We start from the raw sequence: 27,972 nt of genomic DNA, 5'->3' as shown, positions 1-27,972 counted from the left end.
GACTGTGTCCTGATGAAAGGGAAATTTGGAGACACAGGGAGAATGCTGTGTGAAGATGAAGGCAGAGGTCAGGGTAATCCTGCTAGAAACCAAGGCATGCCTAAGTTTGTCAGCATACCACCAGAAACTAGGGGAGAGTCACAGAACAGACCCTTCCTCACAGCTCTCCATAGGAGTCAGCCTTGCCAATACTTTGGGTTTTGTACTTCTAGCCTCTAGAACTGTGAGGCAATATGTTTTTATTGTTTAAGCAACTCAGTTTATGGTGCTTTATTATAGCAGCCCTAGCAAACTAATCTATTATGTATATCTCTCAGAAAGAAAATGATGTGTATTCACCCCTTCAAACCCACAAATTAAGGGTCTAACCAAGAAACGAAAATAAAAGCCCAAGCAAAAAAAAAAAAAAAAAAAAAAAAAGATTAACAAAGCACATAGTAAATTGAACAGTTTGATCTGTGCTCTTTAACCATCTTTAAGCTGACTTTTCAAACAAACACCCTTACCTATCAAGATATATGTTCTCCATTTGCTTTTTCAATAAAATGATAATTTTTGAAGAATTAATCCCCAATCAATGGAAGAACTAGTTTATAATACCTCTTCTTAAAAAGATATGTGAGGGGTAATCCCTGGGTGGCTCAGTGGTTTAGCGCCTGCCTTCGGCCCAGGGCGTGATCCTGGAGTCCCGGAATCAAGTCCCGCGTCGGGCTTCTGCATGGAGCCTGCTTCTCCCTCTGCCTGTGTCTCTGCCAGTGTCTCTGCCAGTGTCTCTGTCTCTCTCTCTCTCTCTCTCTCTGTCTCTAATGAATAAATAAAAATCTTTTTTTTAATTTTTTAATTTATTTATGATAGTCACACACACACAGAGAGAGAGAGGCAGAGACACAGGCAGAAGGAGAAGCAGGCTCCATGCACCGGGAGCCCAACGTGGGATTCGATCCCGGGTCTCCAGGATCGTGCCCTGGGCCAAAGGCAGGCGCTAAACCGCTGCGCCACCCAGGGATCCCAATAAATAAAAATCTTAAAATATATATATATATATGTGAGGAACACCTGGCTGGCTCATTTGGTTAAGCAGTTAAGCATCTGACTTTTGATCTTGGCTCAGGGCTTCATCTCAGTGTCATTAGTTCAAGACCCAGACTGGGCTCCAACACTGGCTGTGGAGCCTACTTTAAAAAAAAAAAAAAAAAGAAAAAGATGTGGGATGGAAAGAATACATACCCATTAACAGATGAGAAAAAGGACTCAAGCAAAAAAGCTATTGGCTCTATATCATCTGATACCAAATTTTGTGCAATAGTCATCATTTTTGTGTATTCTCTCCATGCTCAATAACAGGAGTCTGACCACAGAATCCTCTCTTGAAATGCTACTTAATAGATAAGTTTGCCTTCCCTCTGAGGACACCAAGAGAAGAATGGAGATAGAGAAGAAAGTGTTAATAACCCACATTATAGCAATTCACTAAGATGCAATTTTATAACTTTATTTTAAGTCACTGCTAAATGGCTACCATTTCCAACTCCTACATCCCCATATGCTTTATATTCATTCTCTCATTTAATCCTAACAATAAGCCTATGAGGTATAGAGTATTGTTTTACTGCCACTTACTTGAGTTCTAAATATATTACATATATTATATGTAGGGCAGCCCGGGTGGCTCAGTGGTTTAGCGCCACCTTCGGCCCAGGTTGTGATCCTGGGGACCCAGGATCGAGTCCCACCTCGGGCTCCATGCGAGGAGCCGGCTTCTCCCTCTGCCTGTGTCTCTGCCTCTCTCTCTCTCTCTCTCTCTCTCGCTCTGTGTCTCCCATGAATAAATAAAATCTTTTAAAAAATTAAAAAAAATATATATATTATATGTAATATACGTTAGTATATGTGTTTATATAGGGGGAAGTTTTATATATTTATATATGTGTATCCATCCATACTTACATATAAATTTTATATACATATACATATATGTATAGTAAAAAAATACACGTGTATGTTTATAAATTACAAATATTCACAGAAGAATGGGATGGAGTAGATCATAGTGGCCACCAGCTATGGAACTTTAGGATACACATATCCCATCTGATAAAAACTTACAAGAACTGATGCTAACATGAAATATTTGACAATAGCAAAAGCCTGGAACAAATACAAATGCAAAAATAACACTAGAGTAAGAAAAGTAATCTTAGTACTGGTATGATTTCACCCACATGATGTAACCATCTTAGCAAAGTGGGGATCATTAAGCAAACATTCCAGAAACATGTCACATTATTCCGAGATTCCAAGCTTCAAAATAGATTATTGTAATTTATGTAACTATTTGCAGTGAGTAATTGTTGAGATTCACCAATCTATCCTTGGCTTAAAACCATTCAGTGATTTCCCATTAGACTTGGAATAAAAATCTGAGCCCTTACTATGATTTTCATGTTGGTCTGGGTCCAGAAAAACAGAATTTAAAATAGGAACTTCATTAAATAGGTGGTGGGAACACTAAGGTAACTAAACTGCAGGTAACTTAGCTCAGCTTGATGGAGAACAAGTCAGAGAGATTAGGGCTAGAAGGATCAGAAGGGGAGCCTGTAAGAACCTGGAGACTGAACCAGTTGCCTGTGTGTGAAGCAGCGTGTCCTTGCCTAGGTAACCATGATGAGTATTGCAGGCACACAGGTGTGAGCAAGTTCCTTCTCCCTCCTCTTGCCTTCCAGATACATCGGATCCTCTCCTTCCAGTGTTAGACAAAACCTAACACTGACAAAGGAGCAATATGGTTTGCGGCCCCAGTATTGCAGAACAGAATGCAGAAATCCGGATTTGGAGCTGAGAGGCCAGCACAGCCGTCAAGGACCTAAGTGATCCGGCACCTCCCTGTCTCTTGTTTCATTCCTCCATTCTCCCCACCATGTGCTCATTTCCAGTGACATCAGGTGTCTTTCTTCCCAATCACACGAAGCTCATTCCGGCCTCCATACATTCACACATGCTATTCTCTCTACCTAGAAGTACCTTTTCCCTTCAGTCCTATTTATTTAGAATTTAACTTAAAGCCACCAACCAAAGAGAATTTCTCTGACTTCATCAAATCTATAGAAGCAACCCTCTCCCCACTCAGGTTCATTTTCATTTTACTCATAGCATTAATCACTATTTAAGATTATCTTTTGGTGGGGGGGGCACCTGGCTGGCTTGGTTGGTTAAGCATCTGCTTAGGTCATGATCCCAGGGTCCTGGGATTGAGCCCCACTTCCAGCCCCCTACTCAGTGAGGAGCCTGCTTCTCCCTCTCCCTCTGCCCCACCCCCATGCTCTCTCAAAGAAATAAAATCTTTTTTTTAAAAAAAGATTATCTTTTTTTTTTTTTTAAAGATTGTAAGTAATCTCCACACTTAACATGGGGCTCGAACTCACAATCCTGAAATCAAGAGCTGCATACCCCACCAACCAAGCCAGCCAGGCACTCCTAAGATTATCTTTTTTAAAAGTAGGGTTTTTTGGGGCAGCCCAGGTGGCTCAGCAGTTTAGCGCCGCCTTCAGTCCAGGGCATGATCCTGGAGATCATGGAGACAGGGATCGAGTCCCACATCAGGCTCCCTGCATGGAGCCTGCTTCTCCCTCTGCCTGTGTCTCTGCCTCTCTCTCTCTCTCTCTCTCTCTCTCTCTGTCTCTCATGAATAAATAAATATTTTTTAAAAGTAGGGTTTTTTGTTTCTTCTAAAAAATATGAGGAAGGATCTGTGTCTTATCATCACTGTATCTTTGGGGGTACCAAATGGTGCCAAGCATACAATTTACTAAGTATAAAAAAAAGAAAAAACAAAAACAAAAAACAATTTACTAAGTATAGAATAAATGCATTTTAGAGAAAACAAAAACTTGTATATCTTTGTGAAAGCTGGAAGGAACATTGAAGAGCACAGCCCTATTCTCTCATTTGACAGCTGGGGAAATTGAGGTTCTGAGAGCTGAAATGATATACCAAAACCATACAGTGAGTTAGTGACAAATGTGTCACTCTTGGAGCACCTGGGTGGCTCAATAGGTTGGCATCCCCTTCTTTTTTCTGCTCAGGTCATGATCTCAGGATTGGTTGTGAGGTGGACCCTGTGTGTCAGGCTCCCCACTCAGCAGGATTCTGCTTGAGATTCTTCACTCCCCACCCCCACCCCCAACAAATCTTTAAAAAAATAGTGTCACTCTCTACTTTTCCCAGGGCTTTCACATACATCACCTTATTTACCTTCACTTCATTTTTTTTTTCGTGCAATGGTAGGGTCCTTGGGCAATGGCGAGGTTGCCAAAACGTTTTGGGGGGCCAAAGAGAGACAGTGGATGAGTGACCTCTGCCTACATCTGTAGGAGGGACACATAGAGAGGAGCTGTAACTGGACACCTTACCTGTGTTCAAAGCAAAGACTCTCCAAGACCTACATTTTTCTCTGGGGACTTTACTGATGGAGCCCCCTTCCCCCCTCCTCCCCTCGCCTTGGGGCACAGGGCAAGGTTGTTTCCCTGGTAGCCATCTAGTATTGGAGTCACACGACTGATCAATGCCCTGCAATTAAACTGCTGGGTGATGGTGGGCAGCAGTAAGTTACCTGGTCCCTCTGGTCACCTCTCCTCCATCTGTAAAATGGGTAGATAACGTGGGCTAGGATTTCTGAGGTTCTGGGAGGCTCATCCTCTGATCCATTTAGTTGGTAGCTGTGCCAGCTAGTTTTGGATACTGTTAAGAATTGACCCCGGAAACCTTTCAAACTTGGGAATGAATGAATGAAACTGCTGGAGGAGTGAAGGTACTGGAGACGCCAAACTGCTGGGAGAACTAGGGTTTGCAGGTCCTAACGGGAGGTCGAGGGGTCAGAGGTCGGGTTCCGGTCAGACCCGAGAAGAACCGGAAGTCCCAGATCCGGTCCACTCTGAGCCCGGGCCTCCAGCCGCGTGACTACACCTCCCGGGGCGGAGCTTCAGCGCGGGGAGAGGGCGGAGTTTGGGGCCTCCCAATGGCAGCGCGGGTGTCCTCCCAGCGCAGCCAATCGACGCGGGAAGACGGTACGATTTAAACCCCCCTCTCTCCTCCCCCGCCGGGACCTGCCCCTAAAGCGCCGGTGGAAAGTGCTGCGGCTTGCCCCGCCCCCGCCGGGGAGGCGGGAAGGAGGGCGGGCTTTCCCTGCCGAGCTCGCCTATCAGCGCGGGAAGCGTGGGGAGAGGCGGGCAGCCGCGCCAATCAGGGAAGCAGCCTGAGCGCCGCGGAGCAGTTGGCTACAGTTGTTGCAACTTTTTTCGAAAGCTGCGTTTCCCGGGAGATCCTAGGCGGTGACAGAGCCGGGCCATGGCTAGAGGTATTTGCCCAGGTGGTCGGCGCTGGGGCGGCCGAGGTGATGGGTCGCGCTGGAGGGGTGGCGGGGTGGCGGGAGCGGCAGCGGGGAGGCTCCCCACTGCTCCGACGGAGCGCGGAGACTGGGCGGGGGGGCGGGGGGCCGGGGGGGGTTGCGGAACCTTCCCCGACCCACCCCCACAAGTCTCCAGGAAATCCCACGCCTTGGCTTCCCCTTTCTAAAGTGCGGGCACCCGCTGGCCTGCCTCTCCAGGGACGGCGGATCCATATGTCAAAGCTCTTCGGAAACTAAGGCGCAGGGCACCTCCAGGGAATGGTTGTTATTGATACGAGGAGGTGGGGAGGGCGAGGTTTCGCCCGTTTCGGGGCGCTCTCAAGCTGGGAAAGGAGGTGAGTCCGAGGCCAGGGCGCAGATGGATAACCTCCAGTGTGGGGAGCGCGTCGGAGCGGACACCGCAGCAGGCGCCTTTCCTCTCCACGCCCTGAGTCAGCTCTGCGCCGCCGGGGCGGCGACCGGGCCCCGCTGGCCTACTTTGGGGTGAGAGGAGTTGCATGGCACCACCCGGGGCGGCCTTAGTCCTGCAGCTGCTCAGGACTCCTGCCCACGGGGGCGGCTTGGGTGGGATTGCCCAGCCGCGGGAAGCATGTCCCTGCATTGAGTCCTGTACACACTTAGTTTGCTGTCAAGACAGTAAGCCCCACGTTATGCGGCAAAGCGATCTCCAACCGCTGGTCATTTCCTAACGCTGTGTCTCCGTGCAAAAACTTTGAGCATGATGGTCGAGTAGAATTATCATTTTAGAAATAGGAGCTCAGGTTTGACACTTTTTTCCAAATCCCAGGGCAGTACACGTTAGTAGGAATTTGCCCTAATGCAGTATGCTCCGTGTAGCAATAATAATGAATACAAAAAAAGGATTCATTCAGCAAATATTTATTGGGAACCTTTGTTTTCAGGCCCTGCATCCAGTTGCATCCTTTATTATCCTGCAGTCTTTTTAGGGTCTTTTGGAACAACCCAAGATTCTGATTAAGAAAGGAGGCAAGATGAACTTCAAGTTAATGAGCTTTATACCCCAACGCACAGAGAAAGTTAAGACAAAGATACTGTTTTCAGAAAAGTGTTAAGCATCTAAAAGTATATTTAATAGTATCCGACAAATCTTAATAAATCTGTGCTTCCCTGGTTCACTTTTCCAGTTAGAGCAAATCATTCAAGCTGTTTCAACAGTAGTGCCTTTAAAAAAAAAAAAGATAGCTTGTTTTAATTAATCAAAACTAAGCAATTTGCCATTGAAAGATTTAAATACTTAATATAGGCAAATAATAATTACCATTGAGGGCCAGGCCCTCAATTATCTCAGTTAATCTTTACAAATTGTTGTATCCATTTTTCAGAGGTGGAAGTTTGAAGTGCAGAGTCACTGTCTAGACTCCGGCCATGCCGTGCCTTTGCTTGTTCCCCTCTATTTCCCTTAGCCGAAGTGAAGACTAGTGTTCCCAGGTCTCACCATGGCAGGCTTACAAATCACCTTTGTAATTTATTGGTTAGTGATTCTCACTATCTCTCCTGACCTGCAAATCAGTAGTTACTTATTCCTTAAGGCCTGGTTACTCTTGTAGATTATTAAATGGGAAGTGTAAATATCAAATCATTTGTAATACTTCAAATGAAGGGTCAGTCTTTTTCTTCTAGAAAAGCTGCCTTTGTTGAAAACTTGTAGTTCATGTTGAGAACCCTGCTGGGTCACACAAACAAAATGTGCAGATACTAGGCAACTCCTGTCTGGTTTTGAAGTTTTACAATCATGCAAATATTTTCAGCCTTAAGTATATTCCTTTGAGGAGGATTATCTCCTTTTTTTTTTTCCATTTCTGCTGCCATGGCCAGATGGCCTCCTAATTGGTCCCCTCTTTCCATTTTTTTTTTTGAAAAAAATTTTCTTAAAAAGATTTTATTTATTCACGAGAGACACAGATAAAGAGGCAGAGACACAGGCAGAGGGAGAAGCAGGCTCCATGCAGGGAGCCCGATGTGGTACTCGATCCCAGAACTCCAGGATCACGCCGTGAGCCAGAGGCAGACACTCAACCACTGAGCCACCCAGGTGTCCCTCCTTTTTTCCACTTTTACCATTTCCAATTTATTAACCCTCAGCTGCTAGAGTGGTCCCCAAGAACACGGATTTTTGTCATGTGACCACTCCTCCTCCCTTCCTCACTGTTCTTAGATCAAATCCACACTCCTCACCATGGCCTGTAGGGCCCTGCCTCCCCCTCTGGCCTCCATGTCCTCCATCAGTCTTTGTGTACACTGTTGTGTCCTTAGCAAGGGCCTGGAAAGAAGTAGGTATTAAATAAATGTTTGTGGAATGAATAAATTGCTATTTTTGTGTCTGAGTTTAAGGGAAGCAATATACATTCTTTAGATAAAGTACCCTCATATGACAGCACTGGCTGCAGATCTCAGCTCTATTACCACTTTCGTCATGTAATCCTTAGTCAGGTGATTCCTTGAGCCTCAATTTCTACATTTGTGAAATAGGAATAGTACCTTCTCATAAAGGGTTGGGAAGGTTAAATTAAATAGTGTACAATTATAGGGCTTAATACAGAAACACTGAATAACTTAGCTATGCATATCATTCCAGTTGAATTCTATTTCTAGGAGATCTTCGACAACATTAAGAGTTTTTATTTCTGCCTACAGGTATATTTGTTATATATACATGAACACCTCAGAGACAGGAAAGACTGTTTTGAAGCTTACACTGAATGATTTGTATTATATCTTCTAATACCAGAGCTGCAGAGTTGAGGAATGGGTGCTAGACTTGGATCTTAATGTATGTACCCTCTGCATTGGAGGGCCGCAGTAGAGAAAGCTGTGGCCCTGAGCATGTGTGCGTAGGTGGGGTTGGGGGTGGGAGGATGTTGAAATAGTATGTGAAGTAGACAAGATGATCTGAGAGGCTGCTTCCTGTTCTCAAACCACGATTCCCATGATAGTTTGGTGACAAACTGCAAGCCCTCTCTGCCCTGGAGATGTAACACACAGTTTCAAATGGCTTGACCTGGGTGTCAGAGTGTCACTTTAGAATTCTCTTTCACTCTCTGCATAGTCTCTTGGGTATTCAAGTGGGCAGAGTATCCCACCCTACTGGAGTTAGGGTTGGGGTGGGGACTGCAAGGGGTATTGGGGGAGGGGTGTAGGGAGGAGGTACTCCCTAGCCCCGCCCGGGATCCCGCCCGGGATCCCGCCCGGGATGCTAAAGATGAGCTGATTTGGAAGACATCATTCTGAGCCTATTCCTGCCATTTAATCCTACTTAGTCTTATCCCTGGGGAGGTAGCAACTTTATGTGACAGCTGTTTCTCTGTGGGTGTTGGAAGGTGCCCTGGGTGGGTTAAGGAATTCAGGGTTCTTGGTTTCTATCCACAAGGACGCTGAGGCCTACTCCAGGGAAGTGACTTGGCCATGGTCATAAAGCACCTCTGGGACAAATTCAGGGAGAGAAACCCAGTGTTTGCCTCCCAGGCCATGACACAAGCTGTAGGAGCTAGATGCCCTGAGATGTCTTGTTTGCATCTATGACTTAGCACAAATACAGTGACTCTTGGCTGTGGGCCCTCAAACTCTAATGGCTTCGACACAGTGGTGCAGGGCAGTGAGCTCTGCCAACACTAGACACAGGACTGGCTGGAACCCCTGCCTTCCTAGGATATCTTCTCACGGGGATGGACAGAAGAACCAGGTGACTTGCTAAATGGCTTCTGCAACAGCATTTGTCCCTCCCATTCTTGAATTTCCTCATCGGTGGCTGGGAGTGCAGGCTCTGGGTCATTTGGCCTGGAAATCCATTCTTAGTTCTGAGAATTTGGCCAAAGCTCCTCGCTTCCCTGATGTCCGTTTCCTCATCTGTGGTGTCTACCTTTACAGGGCTGTTGTGAGGTCTGGATGAGATCCGGTGGGCCGGGAAGCACCCCACCGGCCTGACATCATAACCCCTGGGCTCTCTCCCCGGGGCAGGTGCAGGCCGCCTGAGTTTGACACCTGACCCCATCGCTTTCTAGTTGTGCGGCCTTGCAAGCGTCTGCACCTCCCTCGAGCCCCCGTATCCCCATTTGTAACGGGTTTGCCACAGGACCTGTCCCCCCGGGCACTGGCGGGGACGCCCGGGGCGCAGGCTCGGGCACACGGGACGACTGTCGCCTGCGGCGCTCACCGCTGCTGACGGCGCCTGGCACCCACCGGCCTCCCAAAATATCCGCGGGGCCAGCGCGAGCAGGAGCCCGGCGGCGAGAGCCCGGCCGCCCCCCCGCGCACCTCCTCCCCGAGCGGCCGGGGGCGAGCGAGAGGGGGCGCCCGAGTCAGGATTCGCGCGGCCGCGCGGCCCGCCCACCTCCTCGCCTCCCTCCCCGGCGCCTCGCAGCGCCGCCCCTGCCAGCCCCCTCCCCGGGCGGGAGCCGGACGGTGGGCGGCGGCGGCGGCGGCGGCGAGCGGGCGGGCCGCGGAGGACGCGCCGCCAGCGCCTCCCTCCCTGCGTCCTCGGTCCCGGGCCGGCCGGGGCTGCCGCGGCGCGCGGGTGCCGGGCCCTGCGTCGCAGGCCATGGGGGAAGGGGGCGCCGTGGGGCGCCGCCGGCCCTTCCCCGGGGCGCCGCGGCGGCGCTGGTGGCGGCGGCAGCAGCAGCAGCAGCGGCAGCGGCAGCGGTGGTGGCCGGGCCGCGGCGGCGGCGGCGGCGGCGGCGAGGGCGCGGGGCGCGCCGCCATGGGCCTGGCCGGGCTGCAGGTGGGTGTGGCGGGCCCGGCCGCGCGGGGGGCGGGCGGCGGGCGGCGCGCGGGGCCCGGCCGGGCCGGGCGGCGGGAGGGCGACCCGGGCCCCGGCCCGGCCCGGCCGGCCGGCCCCTGCCTCCCGGCGGCGCGGGCGGCCACCACCGCCAGGCCCTCGGAACATGGCTGCGGCGGGAGGCGCCGCCGCGGCGCCCGGCCCGGGCGGCCCCGCTCCCCGCCCCGCCGCGCCCTGAGCGCCCCCTCCCCCGCTTCCCCCGGGTCCCCCTCTCCAGGCAGGAAGATGTCCAAGCCCCGCGCGGTGGAGGCGGCGGCGGCGGCGGCGGCGGTGGCAGCGACGGCCCCGGGCCCGGAGATGGTGGAGCGGAGGGGCCCGGGGAGGCCCCGCACCGACGGGGTAAGCAGGCTCCCTCCCCGCACCCCCAGCGCGCCCGGCCGCCCCCGGGGGCCCCGCGCCCCGCGCCGCGAGCACGTGCGCGCGCCCCGGACCCCCGCCCGCGGCCCTGGGCCCAGGGGCGGAGGGCGGAGGGCGGGGGTGCGGGCGTGCGGGCGGGGCAGCTTCCTCTGCTGCTGCCTGCCTGGGAGTGGCGTCCACACTGGCTCCGCCATGACCCTGGCGATATTTGACCTCGGAAAAGTTGGTGTCTTTATGGCCTTTCCGCACCCCAAGGCCCGGCCACCCCGCGGGGGCCGCCTTCCCAGGGCGTGCTGGGCCTGCCCGGGCCCCTCAGCGAGGTCCCAGGTCTCGCCGACTTGGTGTTCAGAGGTTCCCCAGGCAGAAAGCCCCTGGCTTGTTTCTGGGAAAGGTCCCCTCCGTCCTGTGCTTACTCAGGAGAGGCCACACGCCCAGAGACGCCAGCAGTGACCTGTACCCCCCCCCCCCCCCCCCCCCCCGCCTGCCCACCCTTCTCCTCCTAATGCCAAGATGCCGTTTGCAGTAGAGTGGCCGCCCTAAATGAGCTGGCTATTTAGGCTCTGCTTTTATTAGGCTCGCCACCCCCAGCCCCACCCCTCCATCACCACTGCGGTCTGGTCCTGGGAGGCTGCTGGGCTGCGTGAATTTGTGAGGGGCCAGGTTTGGGCACCCAGAAGGCTCAGGCAGTAATGACCAGTCCTACTGGCTGCCTTCAGGACCAAGAAGTGGCTAAGCAGCTTTCCTGAGGCCTGTTTCTGTGCTAGAGCTCCTGGAGCTCCTGCCAGAGGAGTTAGCTCCTGCACATAGGCCAGCCCTTTAAATTCTGTGATTGTTCAGTCTGGGTCATTCTGACCTCTCTGCTATTGGTAGGTTGTCTGCTTCTGTACACCTGGGTATGCAGCTGGCTTCCTGCTGGCTAGATGTGCCCTTAGTGACCAGAATTACAGACCACGATGAGTTTAGGAAATCTCCTGACTCGGACCCAGAAGATCCTAAACCTCCCACTGTTCTCCAGGGGCTGGCAGTTCCTGGTGGCCTGCTTTTGAGACATGGTGTCTGTTTCTGGTTTTTGTATTCCGATTGCCCTTCTCTGCGATTTGCTCTGGGATCTTCTTCTTCAAGCCTCTTTCAGAACATGCATTTGTCGTTTTAGGAGAATGTATTTACCGGGCAATCAAAGATCTATTCCTACATGAGCCCCAACAAATGCTCTGGAATGCGTTCCCCCCTTCAGGAAGAGAACTCAGTTGCACATCACGAAGTCAAATGCCAGGGGAAGCCATTAGCTGGACTCTGCAGGAAACGAGAAGGTAAGGCTCTGAAATGGCCCTGTTCTGACCACAGCCGGTCCGGTTGCAGAAGCTCTTTTTCATTCTTGTGCACATATAGTAAATGTTTATCCAGCCTTTTCGAGCCATGTTCTGTCTTGCTCCTAAGAAGCGGACAGGAGTAAGAGTAGCCTGTCCCAGGGTGTGTGTCCTGTTGGTCTAACAGGTTTTCCCTGCTTTCACAAGAGTTAGCATGTCCTTCAAGCTTGACTGTGTTGCCAAGTTGCAAAAATAACACCTGACCCTTACCTGCGGATAGAGAGACTTACAGTACCTAAAATACAGAAGTTATGAATCTGGGCTGTACAGACCATGTGTTTACAGTCCTACCTCTGTAGGACTGTGCAAACGTAGGGAACTGACTTCCTTCCCTCTTTTGAGCTGGCCTTAACCTCATTTCTGAGTTTCTTCCCCTCAAAAGTGCAGTGCTGCTTTCTGTAGCCGCATACTCTGTGATAAAATTTGGAGTTGAAATATCAAACGAGAAGATATATAGTTACTGAAAATTCTGTTCGGCCTCACAAAACAAGCTGACACCTCTGGAAATCTTGCGGTCTTCCAAATATTTCCCCTTTTAAAGCTGCAGTGGGGAATATAGCTTTCCCCAATTCACCAAGCTCCCTTCTAATTAAAACCTGCCTTAATGAAGCAGAACTCTGGCTACCAGCAGCTCCATATGAGGAAGCTTTGTAATTCATTTATAGGAAGTACCATAAGTGATGGTTAGGCCAGTGTCTGGGGCCAGATCTGAGAGGCAGGGGTGGGGAAGCCCAAAACCAGGGGCAGGAGCCAGACCTCAGCTTGATTCCCCGCCCAGGGCAGTGGGTGATACTATTTCTATCAGTCTTCAAATGAGTTGGGTTCTAATCCTAGCTCTGCCACTGACAGGGAGAGGCTGGGGCAGGTTATTCTACTCTGAGCCTTAGTTCTTTTCCTCTTTGAAGTGAGAGGGAGGATTCCTACCTCGAAGAGCTATTCTGAAGATTGGTTAAAGCATGGATAGGAAAAAAAAAAAAAAGCATGGATAGGTGCAGAGGGCTTTTATACAGTGCTCCACACTAGCAGCTCTTCCTCTGCTGGTCTGCTCCTCCCTGCATTGGCGACACCCAGGATCGCACCTACCGCATAGGGACTGGGAAAGGGGCTCTCTCTCAGTGCTGGTCAAGCAATCTCCCATCCCTCCTGGAATAGGGTGGGATGTAAATTATCCTAAATGGTGATGTGGTGCCCAAGCTAGCTTATTTGGCTTACAGTGTCATTAAATGGCAACAGTTAGAATTTGGGGCCAGATATACTTTGGAGGAGAGCCCAAGGGCCAGACTTTTGTCCTTGATTCTCACCTGTTTTTCTGCTTTGACTCAGACTCGATGTGGTTGGTAGCTGACATTCACAGGCATCAATGCACTCCTGGGGTTATTTTGCATGATGTCCTAGACTTAACTCTCTCTGGTCTACTTAGGACGTGTAAGGGAGTGAGAATGGCCTGGATGGATTGTGACGTATTTAGTTTTCTATTTGTAGCTTATTTATTGAGCTATAATTCACGTATCATAATGGCCACCATTTTAAGGTATACAATCCAGTGGTTTTCAGTTTATTCACAGATAGAGGCAATCATGGCCAACTTTCTAATACCAGAACATTTCCCACCCCAAAAAAGAAACCTCGTACCCATTAGCAGTCTCTTCTCATTCCACCTCTCCCCCCAACCCCTGGCAACCACTAATCTACTTTCTACCTCTATGAATTTGCCTGTTCTGGACATGCCTGTAAAGGGAATCACGCATAATAGGTAGCGTTCGGTGTATGGCTGCTTTCACTCAGCATCGAGTTTTCAAGGGCAGGGGTCAGGACTTCTTTCTTTTCTGTGGCCGAATAATATTCCATCACATGGATAGACCACATCTCATTTAACCAATTCAGCAGTGGATGGACATTGGGCTTGTTTCTACTTTTTAACTGTTGTGAATTAGCTGCCGCAAACATTCACATACAGGTTTTTGTGTGGACATGTGTTTTTAATTCTCTTAATAGCCGCCTAGGCGTGGAATTGCTGGGTCATATGGTAACTTCATGTTGAACTTTTGAACAACTGCCAGACTCTTTCTAAAATGACTGCGCCATTTTATGTTCCTTACCAGCTATGCATTATTTACTTATTTTTTTTAAAGTAAATTATTAAAAAAAAAAAAAAGTGACTCATTCACCCACACTGGTGCTTCACAACAATTTTTAGTAACAAATCATTTTTGACATCCCTCCCAGTGCCATGCTGACCAGTGTTGGGTCACTGTCCTGAGAACCACTGTGAACCTAGGGCTTTGGCCCCTTTAGAAAAGAGGGAAACCTTTTTTTTTTTTTTTTTTTTAAGAGTCTGAAATGAAGCATGCCAGGCAGCTCTTGGAGGAGAGGTTTTTGCTAGGGAAGAAGTTTCGCTTTATTTACCCTTATTCCTGTCCACCAATGCTGGCCTACTGTAGGATTTAGCTTTTTTTCTGGGGTCCACAGCCCCCTTCCAGAAAGCTCTAGACCGAGTACCTCCACTGCTGCTGCTGCCTGTTGTGGGTCCGCTTCCAGGGCTCTCCCTGGTCCAGGTACAGAAGATCATTAACTAGGTGGGAGCAGTCCTTTCACGACGTAGATCAAGTCATCATGATGTGTACTGTAAATAGCTTGCTATTTTCTTTGTCAGCAATACCTCAATAAAGCTGAAAAAAATTTTTAAAAAGATGCAGAGGAAGAGCTCTGCCCAAAGTCTGGGTCAGAAAGTGAAGCCACATGCTCCTGCTGTGGAAGCCATCATTAGACACCAGGTTTAACAAACGGAGGGCACTGCTGCCTGACACATCGAGCTCCTCTCTCTTCTAGAAGCCTGTCTTAGAATGCAGCCAATGGTCTAGAAATGGGGAGGCAGAGAGTCTAGACTAAAGCTCTGTCTTTTCCCCACCCACTGCCTGCAGAGAAAAGAAACAGTGGGAACGCAGTACGGAGCGCCATGAAGTCTGAGGAACAGAAGCTCAAAGACGCCAGGAGAGGTCCCCTGGCACCTTTTCCAAACCAAAAATCTGAAGCAGCAGAACCTCCAAAAACTCCGACCTCGTCTTGTGATCCTCCCATTACGGCTATCGCCAAGCAAGCCCTGAAGAAGCCCATCAAGGGCAAACAGGCCCCTCGGAAAAAGTAAGTGCCTTCTGGAGCCCTTCCCCTGATGCTGAGCAGTTTGGTTCTTGTGACCCCGGCGGACACCACTCAGGTGCCAGCTAGGGGAACGCAGTGCCCCCGCCCTGCCTCTCTGTCATCAGGGCCAGGGTTTCCTGAGTCACCATAGGGACACCATTACTTGTCACCATCTCAGTCTGTTGTGAGTCCAGAGCTCACGGCTTCTCCTTCCCCACCCCCCGCCATCACTGAGAGTAGGTAGCCTGTCTTGACACTCTGAGGCCCCCTTGGGCAGGTGAGCCCACGTGGCCACGGACCCCAGTGGACAAAGGTGTTTAAGTGACATTTTTGCTAAAGAGCCACCTCCCAAGCAGTTAGTTGTGTGCCTCCTGGGTGTGAGTGGCATCAGTGCTAATACTTGTTTTCTCTTTTACCCTTCCCACCCCAGAGCTCAAGGAAAAACACAACAGAATCGCAAACTCACGGATTTCTACCCCGTGCGAAGGAGCTCCAGGAAGAGCAAAGCTGAGCTGCAGGTAGAGTCATGCGGCTTTAATTCTAGCTTTTGGAGGGTCAGCGTGGTCTAGTGGGCAGCACTTGGCGACCAGGACCGTGTTGTTCTGGGGCAGATCTGCCTCTGTGGCCTTGGTATTGTCCTTGGCCTAGTGAGGATCATCTTCACGTTTGGGGTCACGGTGAGGCTTGGTTAAGACGCTTCTAGGAAGGAGCCTTATAAGCTGTAGCACGTGGCGTGGAAAGTCTGGTGTTCCCATTACAGTGTCTCCCCAGGACTTGCTGGCAGGGCCAGTCAGAGCCTGGGACCTCGGGCAAGGCTGTGTGTTTTTCTGAGGCTTCTCTGTCTGCTCTTCACAGCTTCCTGTGCTGGGTCTCAGGGTGGTACAGAGTAGTGACTTGGAAGCCACTTACTAGTCACATGACCTCAGGCCAGTCATTTAACTGCTCTGTGCCCCAGTTGCCTTATCTGTAAACTGGGATAGTAATGGAGTATCTCGTCGGGTTGTTGTTGGGAGGATTAAATGTGTTCATGCACAAGGAACTCTTGAGAACTGTGCCTGGCACCCAAGAGGCGCTGGTTAACTGTTACTATTGCTCCCTTGCTTCCCCATTGTTGTCACTTCCTGAGGCCCCTCTCTCCTCTCTTCCTCGCAGTGATGGCCCTAGGATCATGTGGAAAGCAGGCAGGATGGCCGCCCAGACTGCAGGCCTCCGCCCGCTGTGTTTGCAGAGCACTGAGTGGCAGTCAATCAATATTTGATGCAGTGAGGTGTGGTCATTGGCGTCTGTGGAGGAGATCCAGGGCGTGGTCGGTCTGCCCTGCAGCCCTCTGTCCTCCCTCATCCTCAAAGCCACGTCAGGGCAGAGGAGCAGTGCTCAGGACTGCTGCCCCCACAGAGAGGCGGGGGAGTTCTGTGGATGCCACCCGTCCACACCCCTTCCTTAAAGCCTTGTCAGTTTTAGTATTTCATTTTTTTTTTTCTTTAGTTTTAGTATTTCAACTTGAACTAGATTCCTTCAGCATTTTTTATGTTAAGTCTGTAGATACAGATAGAGTAATTTAGCATTCTCTTCCTCTACTTATTTGAATTGATGAGCTTTCCTTTAAAATAAATGAGAAAAGGGGTCCTCCCTGCCCCACCTCCAGAGAGAAGCTTTGGCTTTATTTCCTTAGAAAGGCAATGTCTTTCAGCCAAGAACAAGCTGTTATAAAATGTTTGCCTGCAGTGGGAGGCTGTGCTAGGTCACTCTTAAAGACAGCATTGCAGAGGGCAAGGAGGTGCCAGGTCCCAGAACCCAAAACACCTCCCAGCTGAAGTCGGGGCTGCAGTGCACTCTTGGGGAGTGCTGGGGGTTGACTGGGGCCTGCAGTGGACTACAGAGTGGGGGCAGCTGATTTTGCCTTTTTAATAAAAAAGAAGGGCTTTTCTGGCTGGAGGAGGGAAGGCTGCAACAGGATGTGATGCAGGTCTGGTAAATGTTGCAGCAGATGAGCAGAAGTGAACAGACACTCGCTTCTCCAAAGCTTGGTCTGCAGTGTGGTAAAACTCGCCATGTCGATGGACAAAGAGCCAGTTGCAAGGGAGAGCCATGCTGTGCTCTCATTGTTTGCGTTGGCTCTGCTGAGTGAACACCACAGCCAGGTGGTTGCTGGCCAGGCAGTTGCTGGCGAGGCAGTAAGGTAGCTGTTGGCTGGGGTGGTGCGGCTGTGGCTGGTCAAGGCGGTGTCTTCTCTTGACAGGTAAAACTCAAGGGTGGGGCATCTGGGCCTCATTGGAGGGGTGAGGTCACTCCTGGCCTGTCTGCCTGCCCTTCGGGGCCGGAGAAACCAGAGCCCCAGCACATGGGGAATGAGAGAAGGCTGGGGGTAGCCTGGGGGGAGAAACTAAAATCAGAAGCTTGGCAGATACTTAATTGAGTTTGAAGACAGAGAGGCCTGGGCAAGAGGGCAAAAACTGGGCCTCGGAGAGATACCCTGACCCCTTGTTGCTTTGCTGCGGGGCACCTCAGCTGGCTGGCCGGTTGTGGTCGGGTGAGAGCCCACACTGGGGCAGGAACTGTGCCTGTTGGCAGTGCCCTGGCTTCTTCCTCCCCAAGCCTGGTGTGCAGAGCAGCCTCGACCTAATTCAGACCTTGCTTACCTCCCACTCGGTCTGCCTCCACACACACACCCCACCCCCATAGGCTGCTGCCTGAATTCTTTCAGAAGCTTGGAGCTGGTTGATGCATGCCCCCAAGCACCGAGCCTCCAGAAGGAAACTCAAACTGTGGCTCTGCACTGGGGCATCTAGCTCAGGCCCAGCCCCTCGTGCCACATCCAGTCCTGGCAGGTCGATCGCTCCTGTTTAGAATGTACTGTGCTTCTCACTGGTCTGGTCTCTGCATACTTAGAATTTTTCAGCAAGGCAGATGGTATGTGATGTGTGTGTGTTAACGTTGCTGTTGTTTTGAGGGCTTACTATGTGCCAGGCACTGTTCTAGGCCTGGATATTCCACAGCATACAAGATCAGGCCCCTGTACTCAAGGAGCTTGTATTCAGGTGGTGAGTGATTAACGATTAAGGAAAAAACAAAGAAGAAAATAATTTCGGGTAGTCCTTTGACATTAATTTAAAACCATATTTGAAAGTACGGTGAGGCTAAGGCTACTTTAGCTATGGTAGTCAGGGACGTGTCACAGAGGGAGGTGCCTTTTGAGCAGAGCTTCGAAGGAAGGGAGGATACAAGCCAGGTGAGTGGGGAAATGAGTTGGGGAAAGGGTTTTCTAGGCAGGGGGGAAGAGCCCATGCAAAGGCCCTGAGGCAGAAACAAGCCTAGCCCTGTAAGAGAGTCAGCCAGTGTGGCCAGAATGTGGGAACAAGGGTGAAGATGGCAGATGATGCAGGAGTGGTGGGGCTGGGATCCTGCAGAGCTTCATAGGCCATCAGAAGACTAGATTTTATCTCCGTAGCAGTGGGAAGGTATGGAATAGCTTTTGTTTCTCTCTCTCTCTCTCTCTTTTTAAAGTTTATTTATTCATTTGAGAGTGAGAAGGGGAGGCACAGAGGGAGAAAGAGAGTCCCAAGCCGACTCCCACTGAGCACTGAGCCTGATTCAATTTCACTACCCTGAGATCACGACCTGAGCCAAAATCAAGAGTTGGACACTCAACAGACTGCACCACCCAGGCGCCCCAAGCCTTTTCTTCTCCTTAAATAAACTTTTTGTGGGGCACCTGGAGGGCTCGATGGTGGAGCATCTGCCTTCACCTCTGGGCATATTCCTGGGATCCCGGGATCAAGTCCCACATCAGGCTCCCCTCAGGGAGCCTGCTTCTCCCTCTGCCTGTGTCTCTACCTTTTTCTCTGTGTCTCTCATCAATAAATAAATAAAATCTTTTTAAAGATAAATTAATTTTTTATTTTGGAGTAATTTTAGATTATAGAGCATTTGCAAAGATAGTACAGAGCATTTCCATAGATCTTTTATTCAGTTTCCCATCATTGATACCTTACATACAATGTCTTGGTACATATGTCACACTAAGAAACCAACACTGGCACATTGCTATTAGGTAAACTTCCTGGAAGGCTTTAAGCGGGGAAATCACATGATCTTATGTACATTTTTATTTTATTTTTTGAAGATTTATTTATGTATCTGAGAGTGAACGAGAGAGTGAGGGGTGGGAAGGGCAGAGGAAGAGAAAGAATCTCAAGCAGAGCCCCCACTGAGCGCAGACAGGCCTCGATCTCACGACCCCAAGAGATAATGACCTGAGCCAAAACCAAGAGTTGGATGCTTAACTGAGCCACCCAGGCAACTCCTTACTACATACGTTTTTAAAAGACCCCTTTGGCTGCTCTGCAGGGAACAGAATGAAGGGGGTGGTCAGAGCAGAAGCCAGGAGATCAGCGAGGTGGCCTTGGCTTGTCTAGAAGGTGGCAGTAGACGAGCAGGTATATGGGCTGGATCCAGGGGTGTCTGGCACAGCTTTCAAGCAGTGTCTATAAACCTGCAGAGACCTGGTCTCTCCTGTCTTGCCACAGGCACCCAGCACTGGAAAGTCCACATACACTGCAGGCTGGGACCAGTGTCCTGAGGCCTCTGTGGGCAGGAGCTGTGTTCAGCTGTGTGGGTGAAGGCCTCATCTGTGGCACAGCTAACACATGTGGCAGCTGGGAGAGGGCCTGGGCCTCTGCTCTGCTCCCCATGCTTCCCTGCAGTCCTGTGCCCAGACAGAGCATGGGACTTGGATCTTGGAGGGGCCGGGGGGTGGCAAGAGGGGTGGCCCTAGGGGCAGGTGACACTAGGAGTGTCCATTCCTGTTCAGCTTCTTTGTTTGGGATGGTATTGCCTTTTAGGGGTGAGAGGCCCTGTTCTCATCCTGGTGTCGTAGAGACCCAGGTCAGGGTTCCTACAGGGGCCATCAGACACGAGGGATGGAGTGCACAGTCGCCCCTTCAAAAGGGCACATAGCCTTTAATCTGCCCTGACTGGTCTTATATGAAGTCAGAACCCTGATTTTTATGTGTTGGCAATTTAGATATTTTCAAAAACACTGCCTGTGCGAAATAGAACATAGCCCCCCCCCCCGCCCCCCAGTTCTGCTGCTGGGCCAGCACTGTGCCCCTCCTGGTTCATTTGAGCCCCAGGTGGCAAACTGCCCACAACAGATGGGCAGTGAGAAAAGGACGGGGGTGTGGGGACTTGGGCGTTTCTGGGGACAGATGTCACAGAGGCCAACCGCAAGTGATCCTGTGGGGGGTCCAGGCTGCTAGGCTCCCCAGAATGGCCCAGGAGAGAATGCTGAAGCACTTCTTGTTTTTCTTCCCTTCACCCAGTCTGAAGAAAGGAAAAGAATAGACGAGTTGATTGAAAGTGGGAAGGAAGAAGGAATGAAGGTAAGGGCAGTGGGGCTGCTGCTCGGAGGCTGAGGCTGGACGGTCCCCACCCGCCCTGCTCCCCAGCTCCCAACAGCCAACAGGCTGCCATAACCCACAATGGTCACTGCGACAGACTCAGACTCTTAGGTTGTCAAGGGGCCAAATGCTAAATCTGTTCAGGGAACATCTCAGGAAGGGAACATCAATGGCCTTTATATGGGAAACATTAATCCTGAGGAAAGTTTTTAGAATCGCAATAAAATACATATACCATAAAATGTACTATTTTGACCCATTTAAAATACACAGTGCAGCATCATTAAGTAGTCACAGTGTTGTGCAACCATCCTCCCTATCTAGTTCCACAACTTTCTCATCGTCTCAAATGGAAACCCTGGACCCGGTAGCTATTACTCCCCCCTCCCCCAGCTCTGGCCACCACTAATCTGTTCTGTGTCTATGGATTTGCCTTCCCAGGACATTTCATACAAATCGAGTCATAGAGTAGGTGGCCTGTTGTATCTGACTTTTCTTTCGTTTACATGAGGCCTGGGGAAACTAATACATTTTTTCTAACTCTGTTTTCCTTTGAAATAACAAGGCCCAAGAAATGGCCTTTTCTGTTCATGTATTACAAACACATGAGGTAGATGAGAGGGGCGCACCTATACAGTGGCAGCCAGGGGGTCTGGGCTGGGACTCCAGGGTCATAAAAAGGCTCCAATTCCACCCACTCATCCAGGAGAACCCGAACTCAAGTCTGGGCCCCTCAAGCAGTCACCCTGCAGCCCCATTTATAATGGATTGACAAGAAGCATGGGAGGGTAAATTACAGAAAATAGGAGACATTTAGAACGTGGGGTCCTACCACTTCCCAGAAGAGGCCATGTATGTGGCTGTGTGTCGGGCTTTACCCCTCCCAGCCATGTGGCCTTGGACATGGTTCTGCCTCTCTGAGCCTCCATTTTCTTGTCTGCATAATGGGGCAACATCCACCCCAGATCTCTCAGGAGGATCAGATGTGACAATACTTTGCAAAGGGCACAAGGGATCTTTTGGGGTGATTGTGGCAATGGTTGCACAACTCTATACGTTTAATAATACTCCTTGTGCTGTGTATGTAAGACGAGCAGGATCTAGGACATAACTCAATAAAGCTGTTAAGAGAAAGTGAGGCAAGCCCAGGCATCCAGGCAACCAGCCACACGTGGTGTTAGGAAGCAACGCTTCTCACCTCTCTACAGATTGACCTCATTGATGGCAAGGGCAGGGGTGTGATCGCCACCAAGCAGTTCTCCCGGGGCGAGTTTGTGGTAGAGTACCACGGGGACCTCATCGAGATCACCGATGCCAAGAAGCGGGAGGCTTTGTATGCACAAGACCCCTCCACGGGCTGCTACATGTACTATTTTCAGTATCTGAGCAAAACCTACTGGTAAGTCCACTGGTGCTTCAAGTGGCTTTTCCACATCCTGGCAGAGAGGACAGGCCTAAGGGCTGAGAGCCACGAGAGCATCCTGCTTCTTTCTGTTGCTCCTGCTTCTTGTTATGTTATTTTCAAAGCTGTGAACCAGCTCTCCCCCACTGGCCCTTTGAATATTTGGGATTGGAGCTGTTCTGCTGCCATCTGACCAGATGAGAAGCAGAAGTGGACTAGTTGGTGAGAGCCTGCCCTGAGGCTTACCAGGTCGCTCCCTCTTGTGGCATTCAGCCAGAGCTCTGGAAAACCCTGACTGCTCCTTTCCCCATATGGCCAAGGCACTTGGTCGGGTTTTTTTAAATAGGTTTTATTTTTCCAAGCAGTTTAGGTTCCCAGCAAAATTGAGCAGAAGGCACGGAGAGTTCTCAACACTCCCTGCCTCCTCAGATGCACAGCTTCCCCCACTAGCAGCAGAGTTGGTTTTTATTCATGTATTTATTATGCACTTGCCTCTGGGGCCTCCACAAGGAGCCTTTTGCACTCCAGTCCCCTCCTACCCCTCAGCTAGCTCACCCAATGCCTCCCTAGGCTCTTAAGATGGTTTTTTGACTTGAATTGCTTTCCCCAAAACGTGGCTATAAATTGACATCCCACCTGAGTTGAGAGCTGGCTGTGACTGGGATCAAAAGCCTCTTTATCAATCTAATCCTCTGTTACCCTCCCTTCTGCCAGCGTGGATGCAACTAGAGAGACAAATCGCCTGGGAAGACTGATCAATCACAGTAAATGTGGGAACTGCCAAACCAAACTGCACGACATTGACGGCGTGCCTCACCTCATCCTCATCGCCTCCCGAGACATCAAGGCTGGGGAGGAACTCCTGTACGACTATGGGGACCGCAGCCGGGCTTCTATCGAAGCGTACCCCTGGCTGAAGCATTAGCCTCCCGGCTCCCCCATCCTCCCTTCTTCCATGGACAAAGTGCCCTCAAAGGGAATTGATTTTTTTTTTTTACACACTTAATCTTAGCAGATTACTTCAGATGTTTTTAAAAAGTATATTAAGATGCCTTTTCACTGTAGTATTTAAATATCTGTTACAGGTTTCCAAGGTGGACTTGAACAGATGGCCTTATATTACCAAAACTTTTATATTCTAGTTGTTTTTGTACCTTTTTTGCATACAAGTCAAACGTTCGTGCTTCCCGTGCATGCAGTCAAAGACGCAGCACAGGTTTTAGAGGAAAGAGTGAACATGAACTAGGAAGCTGGGTGACTCCCACCTCCCGCCGAAGAGCCAGGACTCTCCTCCCCACACCCCTGCCGGCGGGCCGTGCACGAGTCCCAGAAGACGCTGCTGCCCGAGGCCCCAGGCCTGGCCAGGGGTGTTCCCAAGCTCTTGTTTTCCTGACGTCTGGACAGGCGCACATATAAGTGTATGAATATTTTTTAAAAAGGTTTTGCAGTAAGCTAGTCTTCCCCTCTGCTTTCTCGAAAGCTTACTGACCCAGTGGCCCCCGGGTGCGGGCCGGGCCTCGGTTTACTCTTCCATAGGCTGCCGCTTTTCCGGGCACCTTGAAGCATCAGGGCGGGTCATCAGAGTAGATGTGAGCAGGGAAAAAGCATTGCTTGCCTCGCCCTGCCAGGGCAGGATTTCCCAAAACTGGGTTGATTCTTTATAGAAATGTGAACACTGAATTTATTTTAAAAAAATAGTAATAATAAAAATTTAAAAATTTAAAAAGACAAAAAAAAAAAGAAAAAAACCACAGTAAACAACTTACATGTATATAGGTCTTGAAGTGAATGAAGTGGCTGCGTTTTTTTTCTTTTCTTTTTTTCTTTTTCTTCTTTTTTTGCTTTTGTTTTTGTTTTTGTTTTTGTAGAAGAGATTTGAGATGGTACTCTATTCTAATCAAAAAAGTTTTGTAGCGGGACCAGAAATTACTTAACCCATGACCCACCCACCCCACCCTCTACCCTCCCCACCAGATTCCAATTGGTTGAAAGTTCCAGACCTGCTGTCAGGCTTTCTGTTTGTCAGACCACCTGGTGTCCTTCCTGCAAAAAAATGAAGATGCAGCCATGAACCGAAGGGGGAGCCTGCAGACCCGAAATGCAGGGCCCCCACCCCAGCCGCCGTGCCGGGTGCCTTGCTGGGTGCCTTGCTGGGTGCCGGCTACCAGCGGAGTGGGCAGGCCCAGCAGCCCAGGGATCAAGGCTAAGCGTAAAGTCTTCACCTCGGACGGTGATGCAGGAGGAGTAGGTAGCTTCCTCCTCCCTCCTGAAGGGGGACCTATTCTCACTCTATTAACCTGCAGTCCAGGGGGCCGCGGCTCTGGAGCCTGGACCTGGGGTCTCCCAGCCTCCCCTGGTCCCAGGTAATGTGAACAGAGGCAGGTGTGAGAGCCTGTCGTCACCTTGATGCCCCCGGCCTCACCACGGTGCTACCTAAGAAAGTCTTCCCCCCATCCCGCACTTGCCTGGTCAGTGATCAGAGAATTGGAGGAGGATCCGACGGAGTGTGTAAATGTGAGATAAAATGTCTTGGTTGTACCTGTTAGTGGTTTAGCTTTGTATTTAAAAAAAAAAAAAAAGGAAATAACTTGAAAATTATTTGTCATCATAAAAATGAAACAAAAATTAAAATATTTATTGCCAGGCGAGGCCACCTGTGTGTCTTGTTTTGTTTTGTTTTTTTCCCCACAAGGCTCAGATAGAAGATTGGATTTTCTGCTTTGTTTCACAAAAGGTACCCAGCAGGGGCAGCCGGCTAGCTCCATAGTGCACAACTCTTGATCTCGGGGTTGTGGGTTCACGCCCATGTTGGGTGCAGAGATTACTTAAAGATAAAATCTTTTTTTAACAAAGAGGTTACACAGCAGTATGTGTATTTTGGTGAATGTCTTCCTAGTGGACAGACACCTCATTTGTACAGTGGGGTCATACGTGCGGGAGAGGATTAAAAGCTAACGGGTGTCAAGTTCCTACCTTAGAACGATACCTGGCACGTAGTGAAGCTTAGATTTTAGCCTCTTTTGTTGCCACTGTTTCTGATGTAGATTGGTTCTCAGGTAGGAATCTGTCTTGTGTGGGAAGCCTCTCCTGCCGGTCCAGATCTCTGTCCCTACCTCACAAACCCCACCAGCCACCCTGGTTCACTCCCTCTGCTCCGGGCACTTAGGGCAGATGGGGACACTGGTTGGGGTCCTTGGTTGACAAGCAAAAGATCTAGCACCAGCACTGGCTTTAAGTGTCTGTCAGCCTGTTCACCTTGCACAAATCCCTTTCCTTCTCCAAACCTTGACCATCAAACAAGGAACAGCCTCTGCCCTGCTGACATGCAGGCATGTCCTGAGGATTTATGGATTACTACATCTTCACCTTGGAGGGAAGGGGGTGGCCTGGTGGCCGAGTGCACTCAGCTCTGGAACACTCAGCCCTGTGACCTCGGACAGGTGACAGCTCCGTGTGGGCCACTTCCCTCCTAGGCAACATGGAGCAGTACTGGTTTGTGTATGCGGGTGATTGTGTCACAGGAGTTACTGCAGGCCTTGCACATAGATAATCCTCAGTCACGGATGTTTGCTGTCATGACGGAAAGTTTGCTGCATTGTTTCAGGGCGCCTGCGTGGCTCAGCTGGTTAAGCATCTGATTTGATTTCAGCTCAGGTCATGATCTCAGGGTCCTGAGTTCAAGCTAGTGTTGGGCTTTGTGCTCAGCAGGGTGGCATGTGCTTCTCCCTCTGTTCTTCCCCCCCTTCTGCTCATCCTCTCTCTCTCTCTCTCTCTCTCAAATAAAATCTTAACAACCACAACAACAAAACTTCGTATTGTTTCTACCATTCCTTTTTTACAAGTGCCTGGAGGCTGATAGCTAAGAGCCTCCAAACTCTGATATTTTGTTGCTGTATTTACTTTTTCATTTTTTATTATTTTTATTTTATTATTTTTTAAGATTTTATTTATTTATTCATGAGAGACACAGGGTGAGAGAGAGGCAGAGACACAGGGAGTAGCAGGCTCCATGCAGGGAGTCCGACGTGATCCCGGGTCTCCAGGATCACACCCTGGGCTGAAGGCCGCGCTAAACCACAGAGCCACCGGGGCTGCCCTACTTTTTCATTTTTTTAAAGATTTTATTTATTTATTCATGAGAGACAGAGGGAGAGGCAGGCTCCCTGCAGGAAGCCTGATGCAGGACTTGATCCCAGGATCACACCCTGAGCTGAAGGCAGGCACCAAACTGCTGAGCCACCCAGGCGTCCCTATTTCATTTTTTAAAGATGATTGCTACAGCAACCACTTGTGCCTAGTGAAGCCTGGCTTGGAGACCCATTGCTCAGTGGGTTCCTCCCGGTGCTGGGTTTGCCGAAGGAAGCCCGCAGTGTGGGAGCAGCTTTAAGCAGTTTCAGTGATCACACTGGACCCCAGCTCCAGGAGAAGTGCTCCTGGGACATACCTTCTGGAACTCTCACACCCTACTGTCTGATTTTACCAAGAGTTGGTAAAGTAAAAAAAATAAAATAAAATAAAATAAAAAAAAAAAGTTGGTAAAATCTGAGCATTCTTTACTGTCAATTTTTTAGTCTCTCCCAGGATACATAGGAACCAGGGCTGTTTTACCTTGACATTTCTCTCTGGGTTTTTTTTTTGCCTTATCTATCCCACGAGGGAGAAAGAGGCAGCTGAGCGTTTATACAGGGGAACCCCCAGTCTGGAAATCAGGTGATACATGTAAATGGCTTACAGGCAGCAACACACAGTGATCTTCTGTTTGCTTCTAAACTTTCTGGCTGTCCTGTCAGCCTGGAGATGGGAAACTGAAGCAAGAATGGCTCAGGTGCAGGGACGTGGACTGCCAGAGTTGGGACTTCAGGATGGAAGGCTGGTGCGTTGGAGGATGGACTCTAAGTGTCATGCCCAGGAGCTGAGTCTGCTGTGCAGTCCTGTAAAAGAGACAGTGCTCTCCCTGTCACACACACACACACACACACAGACACACACACACACACACTTGTGTGGTCTCCCTACCCCTGTGTGCGGTCTCTGCACAGCGTCTGCAGGGGCTTCAAAGTCAGGATGTATAGATTCGTTTTCCCAGCCAGCTCTCACCTCCAAGGTACAACAAGCTTTCCCCTCCATCTCCCCTGTTAAGAGGGGAGCACCCTGTGAGGACTGCAGCATCATCTGGGGTTAGGAATCAGGAGCCCTTGATCTAAGGAAGACTCTGCCAACATGGCATTCTGGAGCTGCCTCAGTGCAGCAGCATTTCTGGGCAGGCAGCGTGGGTGAAGCCTGGGCTGTGGAGTTTACATCTGGGTTCAGGTCAGACTTCTACCACTTTCGAGCTGGGGCCCTGGACGAGATCCTCAGCCCCCCTGTGCTGGGTGTGCCACAGGGATGGTAATACCCATCCCACAGAGGTACAGAGAGGCAGTATGCAGAGGGTCTTCCGAGGGGTACAGTCAAGACAGACACACCTTCATTATTAACATTAGTGCTTTTTGGAGAAGAGGGGCACATTTCACTTTGCAGGTAGGATCCCAGGCCTTAGAATCAGGCCCACATGTGCATCTTGGGCAGCCACTGACATGTGTAGGGTACTTTCACCTTTTGGAGTTTCACTTTCCAAATCTGTAAGCTGGGGTGTTAGTGCCAGTCCCCACCTCCCTGAGGTGTGACAGGAATAAACGAGGTAAGCCGTGCAGCAGGTGGAACATACAGTGAGCCAGGGTCGTTCACCAGGGCGACCGGCTCATAGGACATGTTCAGCAGGCCCGTTAGTTTCTTTGCAAAGTCAGCCAGCCAGCCGTTCTCTACGGACTGTATTTCACTGAATCCTAAATGCATTCCCCCCACCCCCGGCACACACATTTTAACATCTTTGAAATCAGGATGAGCCTTAAAATCAATAGCATCTTAATGTTATAATTTGTCCTGTTTCTTTAGCACCATGTCTGCCTTTTTCTCCACTGTATATTCTTGCCTCCTTTGTCATAGATCAATTGACCATATAAGTGTAGGTTTATTTCTGGACTCTCTATTCTGTTCTATTGATCTATGTGTCTATTTTGGTGCCAGTACCAGACTGTTCTGATTACTGCAGCTTGGTGGTAGATCTTGAAATC

The 27,972-nt window shown here is 50.0% G+C and overlaps 1 protein-coding gene across 7 annotated transcripts in view; it reads left to right on the top strand.

The window, feature by feature from the left end:
• The first annotated feature begins 5,119 nt into the window (after nt 1-5,119).
• Nucleotides 5,120-27,972, top strand: part of KMT5A (lysine methyltransferase 5A) — a 72,456-nt gene continuing 49,603 nt past the window's right edge. Inside the window, exons 1-8 of one of the 7 annotated variants that reach the window (XM_072725029.1) lie at nt 5,120-5,353; nt 10,414-10,535; nt 11,707-11,863; nt 14,842-15,061; nt 15,489-15,576; nt 20,380-20,439; nt 21,666-21,856; nt 22,574-24,512. In XM_072725029.1, the coding sequence (XP_072581130.1) occupies nt 5,344-5,353; nt 10,414-10,535; nt 11,707-11,863; nt 14,842-15,061; nt 15,489-15,576; nt 20,380-20,439; nt 21,666-21,856; nt 22,574-22,784 (1,059 nt within the window). In that variant the 5' untranslated portion in view covers nt 5,120-5,343 and the 3' untranslated portion in view covers nt 22,785-24,512. Of the gene's footprint in view, nt 5,354-9,411; nt 10,140-10,413; nt 10,536-11,706; nt 11,864-14,841; nt 15,062-15,488; nt 15,577-20,379; nt 20,440-21,665; nt 21,857-22,573; nt 24,513-27,972 lie in introns of those variants that run through there. The other 6 variants (XM_072725026.1, XM_072725027.1, XM_072725028.1 and 3 more) reach the window with 6 other exon arrangements.

The sequence above is a fragment of the Vulpes vulpes genome, chromosome 10 (assembly GCF_048418805.1).
Source record: "Vulpes vulpes isolate BD-2025 chromosome 10, VulVul3, whole genome shotgun sequence".
Lineage (NCBI taxonomy): Eukaryota > Metazoa > Chordata > Mammalia > Carnivora > Canidae > Vulpes > Vulpes vulpes.
This window is presented reverse-complemented; position numbering and strand designations above follow the sequence as displayed.